The sequence below is a fragment of the Sinocyclocheilus grahami genome, unplaced genomic scaffold (genome assembly GCF_001515645.1).
Source record: "Sinocyclocheilus grahami isolate Dianchi unplaced genomic scaffold, SAMN03320097.WGS_v1.1 scaffold591.1, whole genome shotgun sequence".
Taxonomy (NCBI): domain Eukaryota; kingdom Metazoa; phylum Chordata; class Actinopteri; order Cypriniformes; family Cyprinidae; genus Sinocyclocheilus; species Sinocyclocheilus grahami.
This window is the reverse complement of record NW_015505770.1, coordinates 527,623-545,744: the sequence shown is the minus strand read 5'-3', so window position 1 is coordinate 545,744 and position 18,122 is coordinate 527,623. Positions and strand designations below refer to the sequence as shown.

At 36.6% G+C, this 18,122-nt stretch overlaps 1 protein-coding gene across 1 annotated transcript in view; it reads left to right on the top strand.

The window, feature by feature from the left end:
• Positions 1 to 18,122, top strand: part of plch1 (phospholipase C, eta 1) — a 92,480-nt gene that overhangs the window by 54,557 nt on the left and 19,801 nt on the right. The window contains exons 10-14 of the mRNA XM_016240485.1: positions 7,242 to 7,403; positions 8,968 to 9,030; positions 10,526 to 10,611; positions 14,306 to 14,403; positions 15,185 to 15,364. Of these exons, the coding sequence (XP_016095971.1) occupies positions 7,242 to 7,403; positions 8,968 to 9,030; positions 10,526 to 10,611; positions 14,306 to 14,403; positions 15,185 to 15,364 (589 nt within the window). The remainder of the gene's footprint in view (positions 1 to 7,241; positions 7,404 to 8,967; positions 9,031 to 10,525; positions 10,612 to 14,305; positions 14,404 to 15,184; positions 15,365 to 18,122) is intronic.

The following is an 18,122-nucleotide window of genomic DNA, read 5'->3' as shown; positions in this document are numbered from 1 at the left end:
AGAGCTGGATGTTGCTCCCTCAGCTACAGATTTACTGCTAGCCACTCTAGTATTATAGCCTTAGACATAGCGTTTGGGGATACGCTATTTCTATATATGGGCTGCTCTTTCAGGGTACCACGAGAACCCCTAGAATGGTATTCAAGTGTGTGCACTTTATGCTTTGCCCACTTTTCTAAAATCCACATAGTTAGTAAGTGTGCACGTTATGCTTTGCCCACTTTTTTTCACTTTTGTATGGTAAGAGCTACGTGCAAAGACTTCGTGCTCTTTTTGAGTGGTTTAAAACCCCGGTTCCGCCTTGGGCACCACTCCTCCTATGTATCCTCTGGATACTGCGGACGCAAGCTTCAGACGAAGAAGTGAATGATGTGTAGCTCCCGGTGCCTATTTATACTATAGTCGCACCGGTAGTGACGTCATGGCTGTCGCCGGCCAACGAGTTGGTGTTTTTTCAATGTATGCTTCAGACACGGGTCACGACGAGGCGTTCCCCATAGCGACCCCTAGAGGACGCAGTGCCTCGTTCCCTACTCAGGGAACCATGGTTACATAAGTAACCTGAGATGTTCTCTCTTAGCTCTCTATAGGACTAATTGTGAATTTACAGCTTAAAAAATAATTTACTTTATATTTTACATATATTTAGGTGTAAAATAATTTTTCAAAATTAGTTGTCTTCATCTGACCTTTGACCTTTTTTTAGGGATCCGTCATTTATAACTGACGTTGTCCCATTAGGGTAAATCATTTTTGGCAAATTGTCTGAAACTTCACACTCAATCAAATGCTTTTTCACCATCTGAAAAGAAGTAAAAAGGTCTTACTGTTTCAAAAAACATTAAAAAACTTTATGAACATTCAACTTTTTTCTTGTGCTGCTATATTTGATTTGGAACTTGCACGTGAAAATGTCTAAAACCTGACACAAATTCGGATGCAATTTCACTGCCTGAAAACCATGTCTTAGTGTTTCAAAAGCATTAAAACAACTTTAACAATGTGTTTCATCTTGTAATTTCAAATCAGTTATCATAGCACAAGTGAAAGTCAACAAGACTCTTCTTTTTCAATATTCCCCACACGTCCTACACATAAGTAGATGTTGACTTGAGCAGTCATCATTGGAGCATTGCTGCCTGTCAGTATAGTAATGCCAATAGACCTTTGGTTGTTGTATGGATCACATCTTTCAAACTGGCATACAATAATGTACCCAAATGCCTGACTTCCACAACAACCTATTCTTCATCACTGCCCTCACCCTCATTGCTTCTATCCTCCTTGGTCATCAACAACTTGTTTTATTACTACAACCTGATTTTCTGATGCACTCATATCACTATCATCAATACTTTCTGAAATAAGTACAGATGTGTCTCTCCATCTTACAAAAATCTTACAAAAATGAACCTAAAACACATGCATAAAGGCTATAATACTGCCCACCAATGCTGGTCAATAGTGCCAGCTACACAAAATATGCATCACATAATAGGACTCAGATTTGTTGGGCTCTGAGTTGTTGTTTTATAAAAGTGCATTAAAAATGACAAAAAAACTTTAGAAAACACATTTGGATGCACAATCATATTTTTTATAACTTGAATTTATATGTATTTTCTAGTCTAAAATTAGCTCACTATGGAGCCTTGTGAGCATGTGACCTAACATGTGCTAATGTCTCCTTTACTACTTAGTTACCAAAAATGTGAAGCACATGGCTAATACATTTTAATTGTACTGGTTGAAGGGGATGTCATTTGATATATTGTATTTTAAATGCAATTTTCTTAGTGTAATTTATAAATGACGATATCCCATAGAGGGTTAAGCTGTGACACAACAAAGTACAAGCAGTTTATGAGAGCTGCTTGTACACTAATCATTTCAGGCACTGTGATCACCATAACACATAAACACAGCGACACTTAAGAACAGTAAATAATTCAGGAGTTTAGTGGCACAACGTATAAAAAAATACTCTTGTGTGCTGTCCCTCTATCATCCTGGCAAGCGCTATGTTGCCTATGCCATGGGCCAGTCCTGGTTGCACATAAAATGCTACTACACTTACAAGTACCTTATTAGAATGACCAATAAGTTAACGTTGCCTTTTCACTAGGGTTGGGTATCGTTTGTTTTTTTTCTGATACCGGTGCCAAATCGATACTTTTAAAACAGTTCCGGTGCCTAAACGGTGCCTGAACAGATACTTATTAAAAAAATAAATACAAAATAAATAAATAAATAATCCCCCCCCAAAAATGATGGATTGGCCATTAGAATAGAAATAGAATAGAGAGTGCAAATGTTAGAGGGTCAAGTTTTTTAATAAAAAAAAAAACAAGCAGATAAAATTAGAAGTATCATTAGAATAGAGAGTTAGAGGGTCAAATGAAGATGAAAGAGATGTGTTTTCAGCCATTTCTTGAAAATATTAAGGACTCAGCTGCTTGGATTGAGCTGCACAGGCCATTCCAGCAGGAGGGAACAGTTAATGTAGAAGTCCATGAAAGTTTTATTATAGGTAGAATGCAAAATGTTTCAATACCAGCATTTCAGTCAAATTTATGCAATATTTCAAACTTTTAACCCACTTGGGAAAATCAACCCATGGCAACAGTTTAAAAGTAGCCCAATTCTGTGGAAAAAACATGGACTTGGCAACCCTGCATCCAACAAGAGCTACCGGAGTCAGCTTTGACTGATCACAGGTGGAGGATAAGGAGAGATGACTGACAAGACCATGCTGGAGTATTTGCTGCTCAGCAGATTCTGAGCTCATTGACAAATATCTGAGCTTGTAAGATGTGCTTCCTTTACACAGAGAGCGTGTGATCGCGAAATCGAAAGTGAAAGTAAACAGCGCAAACGCAGATTCAATGAAATATTTAAATACACCGCATCCTGAGAGCGGCTCCCTGATACACCCAAATTATACACATTATTAGAATGTGTAAAGGAGTGGACACGAAAATCGTGGGAGCGAAACACATGTAGCAGGAGCAGGCGGCAATGGTCAGAGATTCAGCGGGAGCGAGATTAAGAAAACAGCCAAATCCCGGACATTTTGGGCAATTAAGAAATCCTGGCCGGACGCATTTTTGTAGGTCCAAAAAGAGGACATGTCCGGGGAAAAGAGGATGTATGGGTCACCCTAATTTATAATCTATTGCTAATCGATATATTCTTTTTAAAGTAGCATATGGAACATAGTTTCTGCCTCATTCTGTGACAAGCCTCATCAGATCACAAAAGGAAGCATTTGACTGGTGTTGTGGAGTAAAAATGTTATAATTTTCTCTTTTGTTGGACAACAGGTTTATAAATGTGAAGCGAGGTTTAGCTTTAGGCATTTTAATTTAAGCATGTTTAGCTTAGTTAACAGAAGGCTACTTCCTACCATCAGAGCAAGTGTAATAACTGCATTCACATGCTCCTCGAATGCTCTCATTTCCCGAATTGTGCTTTTAAGTCAGAATGTGAAAACAACATGGACACTCTCGTTAGGCTACTACAAAGATGTGTTAGATTTGTATTATTAGACCTCTCCGACTTGAGTTCACGTGCACTCAGTCGGGAAATAATTTTTCATGTGCGGTCCCACGATGATGTTTCTTACGTCCGTTTCGGAGTACCAGAGGACAAATATTTCAATCGATCACTCAGGCATGGCACCGAAATGAGGCACCGAAATCTGCGTTCGGATTCAGTTCTACATACCGGTTACATAGGTACCGGTGCCATATTGGTACCGAGTTTCGGTACCCAACCCTACTTTTCACATGGTACTTTTTCACTTTTCCACTACTCAGGCTGTTGTTTCACTTTCTCCATGTGTTGTAATGCCACCTTCTTTTCACACGTTATCACCTCTGCATCGCTCTCTGCCTCTCTATGAAAATCTCTGAGTTTCAAAGGAGCCAGTATTTTGTCTGGCTGCTTCCTCTCACCATTCTGGCTCACAGTGAGCTGTTAGTCTCTAAAAGCCAATCAATCACAGCCCGAACCCCTGGCGAGCTTCTGTTTGTGTGGAAACACCTCTATATAGGCAGCGGAAAGTCTTTGTGTGACAACATGGCCATTTGCCAAAAGATCCATCCAATAGCACTGCCAGTAACAGAGCTTCTTTTACAATCAGTCCGCTGACAGATTTTGTCCAGATTTTGATGCCGAAATGGATATTTAACACATTCATTTATTTTCCTGGACTCATTTAACAACAAATTGGTTTCCTAAGTATTTTTTTTGCCTTCTTGAATGAAGAATGCTTTAATAGCATTTTAATATACCCTTGCAAAATATTCATGTTGTTTTGTTAGAAGTAATTAATGTTTAATGATCCACTCAGACAAGTCATTGCTGGGAGCCAATTAAAGGTTTCTATGCTTCATCTCATTACATGCCTACTTAAACGTGTCAGGAAATTCAAGAAACACGCTGCCCCTGCTGTAAGTTGATGGCTATATTATGGCTGCTACGGAGGAGAGATCATAAATAAATTTACATTGATTTACAAAAAATAAAAATAAATCAAACAGCTGTATTTTAATTGCCATTAAATGAAAAAGTATTATAGTTTAAAATTATATTAAATGATATTAGCTGAACCCAGAATGCTTTTTGACCCACTTAAGGACTAACTCTAAGTACAATCTTTTTATGTATTTTCATAATTACCGTAGTATTGTCTTTGTAATATGGTTAAAGTGTACAGCTGAATGCATTTATGGTAAACTAAAATAAAATGTGTTATATGTGCTTTAATATGTTAGTCAGAACCTCAAAATAAGTGTATTTCTTTACAGCACAACAAAAGATTATTAAAACAGAATGCATTAAAATTGGACAATATTACAAACTGCAATTTTTATTAGTGTACTTAAGCGTGATTACTTTTAACTACACTTAAGTGGCCTTTTATTTAATTAATATGATATAATCTGCAAGTACAGTTTTTTTAATGTATAATTTGAAGATTTGAAGTATATTAAAAATTCACATTGAATACTTTTAAAAATACTTATTTTTCACAAGGGTAAGCAGCATTTTTCTGCATAGCAGAAGTGTACATGGAAGTAAAGTGTCAATGTATGTGCCTATTTTTGTCGTAGTCATCTGAAAACACATTGAAAATGATCTATAAACCTGTTTATCAAGGCTTTTATGAAGCAACATAAAAGAGTGAGCTATTCATCAATTATTAGAAAGAAAAAAAAAGAAAAAAGAAACCTCTGTATCAGGCTTAATCAGGGGCGTAGGAGCCATTTTAAAAGTGTAGGGGACAGCTGTCAGGTGATGTGACCCTCAATGGCCAAACAAATTATGTACATAATGTACAAAGTAAGTACATTCATGTTCATATAATAAATTGTATATATGTATATAGAATACCAATTGCCGTGTTTAGAGCACCCTAATGGCAATGTTGGGAACATGCCATGATAGCTTACAGGAAGCAAGACAGCTACAGGGACCTATTTTTTTTTTGTGATATCATACTCAAAAACCCTAACTCTAACCCTAATTTAAAAATAACTGCAGGACTTGGGACTTTGGGACACTGTGGACATCTATACTTTATTTTAATGAAATAACAATATTTTATGCACAATATTTCAGTTACACTACACTTAAACAATAACTTTTATCCTAATTCTTAACAGTTGGACAAAAAAAGTGTCTTTAAAAACTATTGTAACACACTGCCTTAACCTATATAACCAATTTTATTTAACAATTTGATCATAAAATAAAAAATATATATATTAATGATTAATTCCTTAAAACATTGGCAAGTAGTCCCAATAAAAAAAACAAAAAACCACTGCCTTAAAATAGACAATTCTTTTCTTTCAACAAATCTCACCTGTATAGATTTTGGAGAGGTCGAGCAACTGTCCTCCTCTCTCTGTCAGTGACATGACAGCCTGCCTTTCCTACAGACTAGTTACAGTTAGGAACATAGCTGTAATGAATTAAAGTACTAAAATATGATAAAGTATGATAAGATAAGTATTCGGCGCAAATTTTGCTTTATTTGGAAAGGATAATTCGGTAACACTTTACTTGAAGGGGTGTGCATAAGACTGACATGACACCTTCATAATCATGACATGACACATGTCATGAATATGAAGGAGGTTGTATGCGTGTTTATGACAACTGTCATTAAGTGTCATTCGCTCAGTTATGACATTTTTAATGCAAATATGACATTATTTGACCTAACCCTACCCCTACCCTTACCCCTAACCATAGCCCATAACAAAGACATCTCAAACAATGTCAGCTTTGCATTAAAAATTACATAACTGAGGGAATGACACTTAATGACAGTTGTCATAAACATGCATAAAAACCCTTCATATTCATGACATGTGTCATGTCATGATTATGTAGGTGTCATGTCATGATTATGAAGGTGTCATGTCAGTCTTATGCACACCCCTTCAAGTAAAGTGTAACCGATAATTCTACTCCGGACTTGAGCTGCGCGACGCGACAAAAGAATAATCATTTATGCTGTCCATATTTACATTTACTCATTTAGCAGATGCTTTTATCCAAAGCGATTTACAAGTAGGAGAGCATATGACACACACTTGATCCAGCGTGAGGTCACATGCCTCGTTCTTAACAGGTTCTTTTGTCGCATCGCTCACATCCGGTGTAGAAGCACTGTTAGGTCAAATAATAACGCAGAAATTTGATCGCATGATTTGTCTCATCGTGACATAACACATACTTACAGTGTTTGAAAAAGGACGTAATCGTCCTCTGCGTTTTTCTGGGGTGCATTTTACCCCCAAACTGCCAAAAGAGCAAAGTGAAATCGCGAGAGCAACAGGAAACTTGAAGCTCATGACAGACGCGCCCAAGAGATGATTTGCCTTGTGATTGGCTGAATGTTAGTTTACTGAAATCTAAATAAACAGAGAACACAGGCTGAAATATCGGCGGTGGGTCAAACAAAGTGCGTTTTTCTAAAAGTGTGAGGGACATGTCCCCCCCCCATCCCCCGCAGCTGCTACGCCCCTGGACTTAATGCAAGATAGACTTTCTGTACTGTAAATCTGACTTTATTAAGGCCGTTAAGAAGTTCATATCTTAAGTCTGCTGTGTGGAAGTCGTCTTAGAAATAACGGATGCTATTTTCTTTATTAATCTCTTTAAGATATTTATATATACTACTTATAAGCTGCAGATTTTGACACCCTACTCTTTTTGCATTTCAGTCCAATGGGCCCTGTCAGCACCAGGTGGAGTCCCACATCAGGAAGAAACTAGACTCACTGATGAAAGAGTCACAGATCGGGGACAAAGAGGACACGGACAGTTTCTCTATCCGAGCCCTGCTCCGTGCCACCCATGAGGGCCTCCAAAGAAACCTGCGCAAGGTAAAGTATCTCTAACTGTGATTCTACATTCTCAAGTCTGTGTGGACTCCAAATTCTGTGGAAAGATATAATTATGCATGAAGCTGTACTTAAATAAAACAATAAAACACAAACCCATCTCAGTCCCTAAGAAAGAAAAAAGGGGGAAAAAAGAATTAGAATACCTAATCAGTGCACATAGTCTTGCAATCCAGAAAAAGACATGGAGCATCCCTTAATTAGCATTCGTTCTGCCTCTTTTCTTGCCCTATTATTAGACTTTGCACTCTCTAAACATTCATTTTGATGTGCCGTTTGTAATGCACTGAGGGATTTTCTCTCCCCTCCAGTGTTCCTGCATAATATTTATGAAAAACAAAACAAAACTGAGAACTGTTGAGTGAGTGCTGAAATTAAGAGTCTGTCTGGAGAGGATTTCAAGTCAATGTTGTGTTAATTTTTTGCATCACTGCAAGTAAAAACATCTCTTTGACCATACGTGCCCACAAATACTCATTTGAACAGAATTTGACACTTGACTGTTTGAGTTAGAATTAGATACATTTTAAAGAAACAGTTCAATCAAAACCCTTTTGTCATTCCAATCCCATCATTTTCTTTTTACAGTGGAACACAAATGTTTTGTAGAATGATCACGCTGCTCTTTTGCATGCAGTGAAAATAGACAGTGGCCACTGGATATTATCCTGTTCCTTAGGTAAGGATATTGTTTTTGAAGGACTTGGAATATAGTCAATGGCAAGGGCGTTTCTGAGCATAGGCCTGGGGTTCTCAACTCTGGCCCTCGAGGTACACTTTCCTGCAGAGTTTAGCTTCAACCCTAATCAAACACACTTCAAACAGTCTTGAGGATTGCTAGGAAGTTACAGGCAGGTGCGTTTGATCAAAGTTGGAGCTAACCTCCACAGGGAAGTGGATCTCGAGGGCTAGAGTTGAGAACCTCTGGCATAGGCAGACTCGATGGTTGACTGGGGTGCCAAATGGGTGCCAGTGAGCACCCCAACACCTCTTTAACGTGTTAATATAATAACACTGCATTTTAGCAAATCATTTGTTAATTGCATTTACGTGGCTGAATATTTGTAAAAGAAAGATGTCGTTTTTTTTTCTTCAAATGTTATGATTTTGCATTATTTAGTAAACTAATGATTTCCACAACCAAAGATTTTCTTCTTCATTTGTTAATTTATGAATTTAATTCACTTAATTGTATTTGATTCACAGAATGTTGCAAAAGTAAACTTATTTTTCATTCAATACAATACATTTTTTTTTATTCATTACATTTTGAAATTAGTATTATTTAAAAATACCAATATGAACTAATACGAAATACTGTAGGGCACAAAAATGGTCAGATATGGGCCTGGTCCATGAGTCATAAGGACCACTTTTTATGCCACCTATGATGATTTTTGTCCTTTTTGGAGCTTGACAGCCCCTGGTCACAATATGCTTTTGTTAAAAAAGCAGCTTAGACATTTTGTTAAATCTCATTTTGTGCATTATGTCTTTTTTGTATGTGAAATTATTATAATATATATTGTGTGTGTGTGTCTTCCAGAATTCCAAAGATGGCATGAAGAAATCCCAGAGTCGCTCCTTCATCAGCAACCTCAAGCACAAGGTCAGAATAAAGAATTTTTCTGTCTTTCTCCCTCTCTCGCACTCTTTCTTTTTTCCTCTTTCTCCACTTTCTCTGTCTCTGCTGCAGAATCAGGACTATCCTATTTCCTGTCCTCTTTGTGTGTCTGCAGTTTCAAAAGTTACATAAATGTGTACTTTTTGCTACCCAGAGGCAGAGAGATTTAAAGAATATTCCCTGTTGATTAATTGAAGTGTGGAACAGATAATAAAGATGCATCAGTCATTCTGATCAGTTATCTGAGGGCCATTGCTGCTCTCAGAGCAGTGCCAGCAGGCAAATATGCTTTCCAGTCTCTTTATTTTAAGTGTATATTTACTGAGTTTAAATAACAGAATTCATACATTGATTAAGCACACCTGTTGACTTGATATCTGATAGTCACTTATCCCTCAAGATCACATATGATTGTGTATACGGATAATGACAGCACTGAGCTCTAGAGGCATTCTCGTATTTCGTCCTCTGCATAAAAACTCACTGAAGGCATTATTCATCTCCATCTAGTATATTGAATGGATGGTGTGTAATTCAACACCTCAATAGCAAATCAATGAAGCGAGTAAACAAGGCTTGTGGTTGCATCCCCGCAAGTTTGATCATGGGCCATTGTTCTGGGCTGTCTACACTTTATTGATTTTTTTTATTAAAATGCAATCAGGGTTGTAAGCAGTATGTTGCGGTTTCTCGTCTCCTGTAGATCGCATCCGTCTTCTCTGTCATTCCTTCAGGAAGTGGGCAGGCACACCTCTGGTGTGTGCGTGATATTTCCTCCCACTCTCGACATTTGTCTTTGCGGATGTGTTTATGAGGCCTCAAAGGTTCTCCTTTTGTTAGTAATGAGTCTAAATCCTGTAATTACTCTAGCTGCTATACACTGCTCCTCATGGCCCTAAAAAGTTACATGATTTGGACACTTGTCACATCTGGCAAGTATTAATCCTTGCTCACACACATGTCTGGTCAGCTATCCTTGTGGGGATGATCCTTTGTCCATAGGCATAATGGTTTTTCTACTGTACAGACCGTATATTCTATTGCCCTACACCAACCCTACCCCTAAACCTACCCCTCACAGGAAACTTTCTGCATTTTTAGATTTTCAAAAAACTTAAATCTGTATGATTTATAAGCTTTTGTACCCATGGGGACCACAATTTAGTTCCCCACCGTGACACGAGTCCTCATGAGTCTTGTGTGTAGTCAGGTTTAAGTCCCCACCAGGATATATAAACCAGTACACACACACACACACACACACACACACACACACACACACACACGGTTATGTTAAGTGTGCCCTTTAAAACAGGCCAGAGCTATTTTGTTCCTCTCGGTTGTGTGTAGGAGGAATTTCATTACCTCTTATCCAAAGCAAAGGAGTAAACATTCACTCCATGTTCTTATTTAGCTTGCTGTGTGTTTGTTTGTGTGTGTGTGTGTGTGTGTGTGTGTGTGTGTGTGTGTTTTCACACAGAGGCATTCCAAATCAAGGCTGAAATGTCAGAGTGTTGAAACAGATGATGACAGGCAGCAGGAGCCATCAGGTGGACAGTTTAACAGGTGTGTCTGTCTGTATCTCCTATTTTTTAATAATGCATAATGCAAATTTTCTGTTTTCAAGCATTTTTTTTTTTTTACATTTCATTTGTTAAATAGCTCATTTACAACATTTAAACTAACAAATTAACCAGTAATGATGGCAAATCTGATTTTTTTTCCAGAAAACATTACTCCAGTCTTCAGTGTCACATGATCCTTCAGAAATCATTCTAATATTCTGATTTGGTGCACAAGAAACATTTTCTAAAGTGAGACAAGCACTGAGTACTATATTAAAATATAGGCATCACTCAACCACTGCGATCCAGACATCTGAATTAGTTCTTCTTCATTTCTATGGAGCTTATAATATGACAAAACTATTTGAATTTGTATTGTATACATTTGAATTATTGACAAGTGGCATTTATCAAAACTGAATATTATGTGGCATTTAAAATAGTTCTGAATTAGATTTTTTTAACTTGAATATTGAACATTTTAAATTTAACACAACTGTTTTATAGACATGTATTTTCAAACAGCAAATTTTTTGTTCTGAATTCTTTGACTACAGATATCCAGTTTTTAAAAATACAGCTTCAAGTTTTCAAGATGAAGAGGAAATTCGGAACATCAAATTCAATATTCTAAAATTCAATATGCAGAAATTCAGATCGTACAGAAAGTAGGTCAGAGGTAATCCACAGGGAAGAGCAGATGAATTCTGAAAAGTCAAACAAAGCATTTTGGCCATAGTTTTCTGCCGTTCAGATCAGGTTGATCTACCTGATCATGAATCGCCCAGAGGTATCCTAAGTGATTGTTAAACATTTATGGTTTATATTTAGGCCTATATGTTAGTTAGCATTCTCAGCATGTGAAACATTTATCTAAGCGGTCTCTGGTGTTTGTTTTAAAGTACATTTGGTGTGAAAGTGATTAGCATGCCACCGTGTCTACACATGACGCAAGCAAAAGCAAAAAAGACAGTAGAGCCCGTTGATTATAATCAGTGATATTTTCTACAATGGATGCGGCGCGGCGCAACACCATGTCTATATGGATGCAACTGCTTGAATGACAAAGCGCCCATTGCAAAGAGCTTGGACTACATTAGGAATAGAACGGGGAATCCGTTTGCTGTTGGGAATTTCGCATTCAGTGTAGACCGTATTGATTATAATAAGGTTCTGCTGTCTTTTGTTGCAACCCGTCTCACTGCTCGCGTCCGGTCTAGACACGGTGTAAGCGTCATACATAACAGTTTTGAAGCAGCTGAAGCCATTTCTCATCGAGCTGTGTGAAATACAGACTGAACGGCGACTCAAAACACCCGACCGCTGCATGAGCATATATGCAAACTACAGCTCTCGGATTTATATAAAGCAAGCCAGTGTCATGTCGCTCTAGTAAAGTTTTGATGGATGATGGTTGTAGTCAAAGTAAAGACTGTTATAGTGACATACAGGAGTCATTCATTAGGTGTGCATGTGTCCGTTATTATTATTGATGCACAAACAAACCGTGTAAGCCTATGTATGTGTGCTCATAGCGCACATATCACTATAACATCATATACTGCACATATTAATGTACAGCTAATTTTCTATAATGGATGCTCGCTGAAGAAGCGTGTTTTGAAGAAATATCTGAGGATCAGTAGTGTTTATGTACATATGGGCATCAAACGCTTCAAATTCACTTGTTCTGACAGAGGAACTATTCAATGATCACACCGACCCTCCTTACGATCGCTGAGTCTCCACACATTCAGAATGGTTTCATTTTTCGTTTGTATTTTGGTGTGATTAGTTATTCTGCATGGATCTGTGTATGCATTCCTTTGGTGTCTCCCTGTGGTCTTGTTTGGTATGGCAGGTTGACTTGTACTTATTTGTTAAAGTTACTGTATAATTGAGGTTTATGTACTTTTAAGTTGTAAAGAATGTCTGCAGTAGAATTTTTGTATTGATTTGGAGAGGATGGGGTCCTTGGAGTAAAAAAGGTTGAGAATCACTGGCTTAGACAAATATCACATGCTGAGAACACTAACTTAACATAAATATAAACCATATGTTTAAGAATCAATTAGGATACCTCTGGGCGATTCATGATCAGGTAGATCAACCTGATCTGAACGCCAGAAAACTACTAATTGGCCAAAATGCTTTATTTGACTTTTTAGAATTCATCTGCTCTTCCCTGTGGATTACCTCTGACCTACTTTCTGTACGATCTGAATTTCTGCGTATTGAATTTTAGAATATTGAATTTGATGTTCCGAATTTCCTCTTCATCTTGAAAACTTGAAGCTGTATTTTTAAAAGCTGGATATTTGCAGTCAAAGAATTCAGAACAAAAAATTCGCTGTTTGAAAATACATGTCTATAAAACTCTGCTATAAAAAAATGCAGTTGTGTTAAATATCCGACGTTCAATATTAAAGTTAAAAAAATCTAATTCAGAACTATGTTAAATGCCACATACTATTCAGTTTTGATAAATGTCACTTGTTAATAATTCAAATTTATACAATACAAATTCAAATAGTTTTGTCATATTATAAGCTCCATACATTTCATCATCATTTAATGAATTAATGCTTCCATGGTTGCTGTAAAAACATCTCATAAAATCACACAAAATTCAGTTTACCACCCATGTTAATTGGCAAATAGACCTGAGTTCTGTGAATATTTAAGTCACTATGATCTATAATGAACCTAATTTATATAGCAGGCGTGTTGTGCTGAAAAGATTTACATTGAAATGCACTGAAATAATTGCAAGCATGTGGTACAACTGTTTTGTAAATTCACCCCATAATGTGGCATAATGAAGAGATTGTTAGTGTCTTATGTTAATGAGAATTTGCCATCGTTTGTATGCTTAATGAGCTACATTAACACCATGAGGAAAGTCATTTGTAATGAAACCATCACTCTGAAAGGGGCTTTTCTTATCTTTAATTTCACTCTGATTTCCTAGTCTAGATATGTGCAGGAAGGATGCAATGATTGATTAAACAGGGTGCTGTTAGCATTTGAGCTTATATCTTCAACCATTTCAAACTGCATGTGAAGTGTTTGAAGATGCATTGCATAATCAGTTATGAGGACATTTTCATTCATTTATAGTAAATCACATGTTAGAGAGCAGTTTGGGGTTGGTCAATTTTTTTTATATTTTTGAAAAAAGCCTGTTATGCTCACCAAAGCTGCATTTATTTGATCCAAATGCAGCAAATATTGTGAAATATTATTACAATTTTAAATACATGTTTTATATTTTAACATGTAATTTATTCCTGTGATTGCAATGCTGAATAGTCAGCAGCCATTACTGCAGTTTTCAGTGTCATATGATTCAGAAATCATTGCAATATGCTGATTTGGTGCTGAAAAAAATTCTTACCATTATCAATGTTGAAAAGCACTGTACTACTTAATATGTTTATGTAAAGTGTAATACATTTTTAGTTCTATACTGATTAAGAAAATGATTTTTGCTTGTAGTCCATTTATGTTTGTGTTTCCATTAAGGTTGTATGTCTCTGTTGTGCTGGACATTGATGTAATTTCCTGAGAAATAAGCTACTTCTTTAGTCACCATTCCTTCTTATCTTTGTACTGTGTACCTGACCTGGAGCATGTCATTACATCTAATAGTCAGACGTTTCACAAACTGCCTATATTTTGCTGTCTGTCTGTAGAGGTGGAAGGAGAAGAAAAACGATAAAGCTGAGTAGAGATCTATCAGTTCTGGTCGTCCTCACCAACTCTGTGGCCTCTCAGGAGTGTTTAGATGAGGGTGAGAAATGTTTTCTATTTTACCATATCTGATTACTATGGAAGCCCATTTCCGCCACTGAATAAAAAATCTCACTATTCTGACTTTTTTTTCTCAAAATTGTGAGAAATAAACTTGCAATTGCAAGTTATAAAGTCAGAATAGTCTTTTGTAACTTGAATCTCACAATTCTGACTTTATAACTCATAACTGCAAGTTTATATCTCACAATTCTGAAAAAAAGTCAGAATTATGGGATAAAAACTCGCAATTCTGACTTTTTTTCTCTCGCAAATGCAAGTTTATATATTGTAATTCTGACTTTTTTTCTTGTGATTCTGACTTGTTCTCAGAATTGTGAAATATAAACACACAATTGCCAGTCTAGTTCTGAGGGGGGGAAAAAAAGACGGATATGTTCTGAGAATCGCGAGTTTACATCGTGAGAAATAAAGTCGCAATTCTGACGCAATTCTCAGAATTGCAAGGTTATATCTCGCAATTCTGACTTTTAAACTCGCAATTGCAAGTTTATATCTCACGATGTAAACTCGCAAATGTGAGAAAAAAAAGTCAGAATTGTTAGATAAAAAGTTGCAATTACCTTTTTTATTTTGTATTCAGTGGCAGAAACGGGCTTCTGTAGAGTACTGATCCCTGCTGTGAAGGTTTTTGGAATATAGATGTTTTTTTTTTGGAAAAAAAGCTTTTGCTACAAAGATATGTTGTGAATCCACTTTACAGCAAAGGCTGTTTCAAGAACATGCATCTAACCCAAGATTTCTTGCACCGTCTCTCTCAGGATCACCCTATAATGTTCTGTCGTTTAGTGAGACACGAGCTCAGCACCTGGTGCACCATCGATCTGAGCGCTTCTTGACTTTCAACCAACGACAGCTCTCTCGGATCTATCCCTCTGCCTACCGGATTGACTCCAGTAACTTTAACCCACAGACGTACTGGAATGTGGGTTGCCAACTAGGTGAGGAAAGACACACATATGTCCAAGCACAAAAAATGGACACTCATGACAGTCTAATATCCAGTCCAATTTCACATTAGTTTCAATGATTTTTGTAAGCTCACTCACTGATACGGTGTGTAAAGATTTAGATCCATAACATCAAAATTGCCAAATGCACCTGTGACCCAGTTGACCAACTGACCCCCCTTTGTGAGTGTATGTGCATATGCTGTGTATTTTAGCAGTCCCCTCTATAATGCCATATGTTCCCTGCTGTGCATACCATCTGGGTCTTGGTTGTGCAAACAAATTGATAAGTTGGCACACTTGTGCAATTTTGCATATGCAAAGTCATGTATGAAAATGCACATATGAACTTTCCACATGCACACATAAGCACTATCCATGGCACAAACACATTACATATAAACACACATAGAGTGGGGGTGCAAAAGTCAGAGCCTACAAGTGAAAGTGCATTAGTTTTACATTTCTATAATTTATTTCTATAATTTTATTTATCTTTTGATAACAGTGACAATGGGCCTCATTCATGAAACACAAGCAGAGTAAATGTTTGTGTAAATCGTCCGTAAAGCTGTTCTGACGTAAATTTTCGGATTCATGAAAGTGTTCGTATTTTCAAAATGTTAGTTGGTACCAAATAAATTTACACCTGCTCCCTGCCATGTGTAAATGGTGCGTAAAACGTTCTGTTCTTTTTGGCAAACTGATGACACTGAATTTTGATGCACTGCCATCATAATATTGTACAAGTTTGTTTGCTCTGTGCTTTTTTCTTTTTTTTTTTTGTGGCTGAGAGTTGATAAACTGTTTAGCTTTGGGTAAAACGCAGCGCTTGTCACTGTCACTTTTTACCCAGCTGTTCAATCAGTGGACAAGAGGCAGGACAAATACTACACCGACCAATCATCCTACTTGTACAACAACTGAACAACAATAGAGAAGTTAACATCGTTGGTTACTGCATTTTTATATTTAGTAATATTCTTCAAAATGTACTGCCGTGGATATTCCACATCATAGCAACCAAATCGACAGCTGGAAAAACGCTGTGCCACCAAAGCATTCTCAAGCGCCACCAGCTGGTCGTTTTAAGTAGAGCGCCTGACATTTTTCAGCAGGCTAAAAACACTTTGGTGGACACACGTTATTGAATATTTTTTGTTAGGCATATGGCCTATTAGTCTTTTTTGCATTTATGCAATATACTGGGGCCAAAAATTATTCAGACACTTTGACCTGATCATGTTTTGCTCAAATGTTATCTGACATTATCAAGATTAATTTGTTCTGACACAGTTTAAATTTGAGTTCTTGTCATATTGTATTGCCATTTTCTAAACTATAGCGAATAAACTGTGATAATGTCTGAAATGTTAAAGGTGTCTGAATAAATGTTGGTTTGACTGTGCATTTAATATATAAACCTACACACACCTATACATACACATATTCTCATTATACACACGTACATATACCCATATATATATATATATATATATATATACAGCCACCTACGTAAACTCATACACACCTGTCAATGGAAATATTCATAAATAAATCTAATTAAATATAAATAAATATATAAATGAAATAAGCTACAACTGACGGCTTACACAATTTATACTGTCTCACAGATTAATACTCTTTCACTCTGTAACTTAACATAGGAACAAAAACAAAAGGTAGTAGTGATTTATATTAACCTTACTGCCAGATGCCATTTGAAAAGTATCTTTATTAAGATTTTACCAGCCAGTATCCAAATCTAGTTAAGGCACACTTATCTTTCCATGAACACTAAGCTCTTAAAAAGTTATAAATCAAGGTTGCTGATTAAGGACTTTACTAGGTTCCATATTTTTTACAGATGTCTTAGGTCTGTTAGATAACTTGTATCTTAGCTCCTCTTGAGTTTGTTACATGTAGAGAATATAGGAAATATTGGGATAAATCCTGTGCAGTTTGATTCTCTAATAATGAAACCTATGGATAACTGAATTGAATTTAGTGCCTAGCGTTAATAGAGCACTTGTGAATAAGACAATTTTCCAATGAATCATTTGTCAGTCCTATAGCAAGTTCCTTTTTCCCATTCTTGCTTAATAAAATCTGTGTTTGTATTCACCCCATCTTACAGAAGGGCATACAAGAAAGAAACCGCACAGTGTGCAGTGGGCTGCGATTACTTAGAGCTTTGAGAGTTTGATAGATATGTTTTCAAATCCTATGAAATGTGTCCTTGTCAAATCTCTAATGTGTAAGTACTGTAAAAAATCTGTTGATAAAAGATAATTTTTTGTTTGTTTGTTTAAAACCAGTTAAACTCTGCAACTTCTCCAAAATCGCGTTAAAAATGTGTATGCTTCATTTACATAGCCTTCCTTATATGGTATCAGCCCATATATGGGTTAATTTGAAAGCTTGGAGTGTCTTCTTTACAAAGAATACCATTCCTTTTGGTTTTTATATTCATAAAGCAGTAAAATTAAGCTTAGAAATGTATTCGTCCCACACACGATTTTCCACCTAACCATTGCAAATTTTATTTACGAAGAATGTGTATTTTATAAATTTTTCACAAAAAAGTCGTCATATATCACAAGAAAGCTCTCATTCTCAGGAATTTGACGATGTAGATTATTTCATTGTGTGACAATCATAGATCGAATTATCTTCAATTGAATTGCGGGGGGGGGACATTTTTTTTTTATGTGTAACATTCCTACTCGTAGCACTGCTTCAGTTAGCC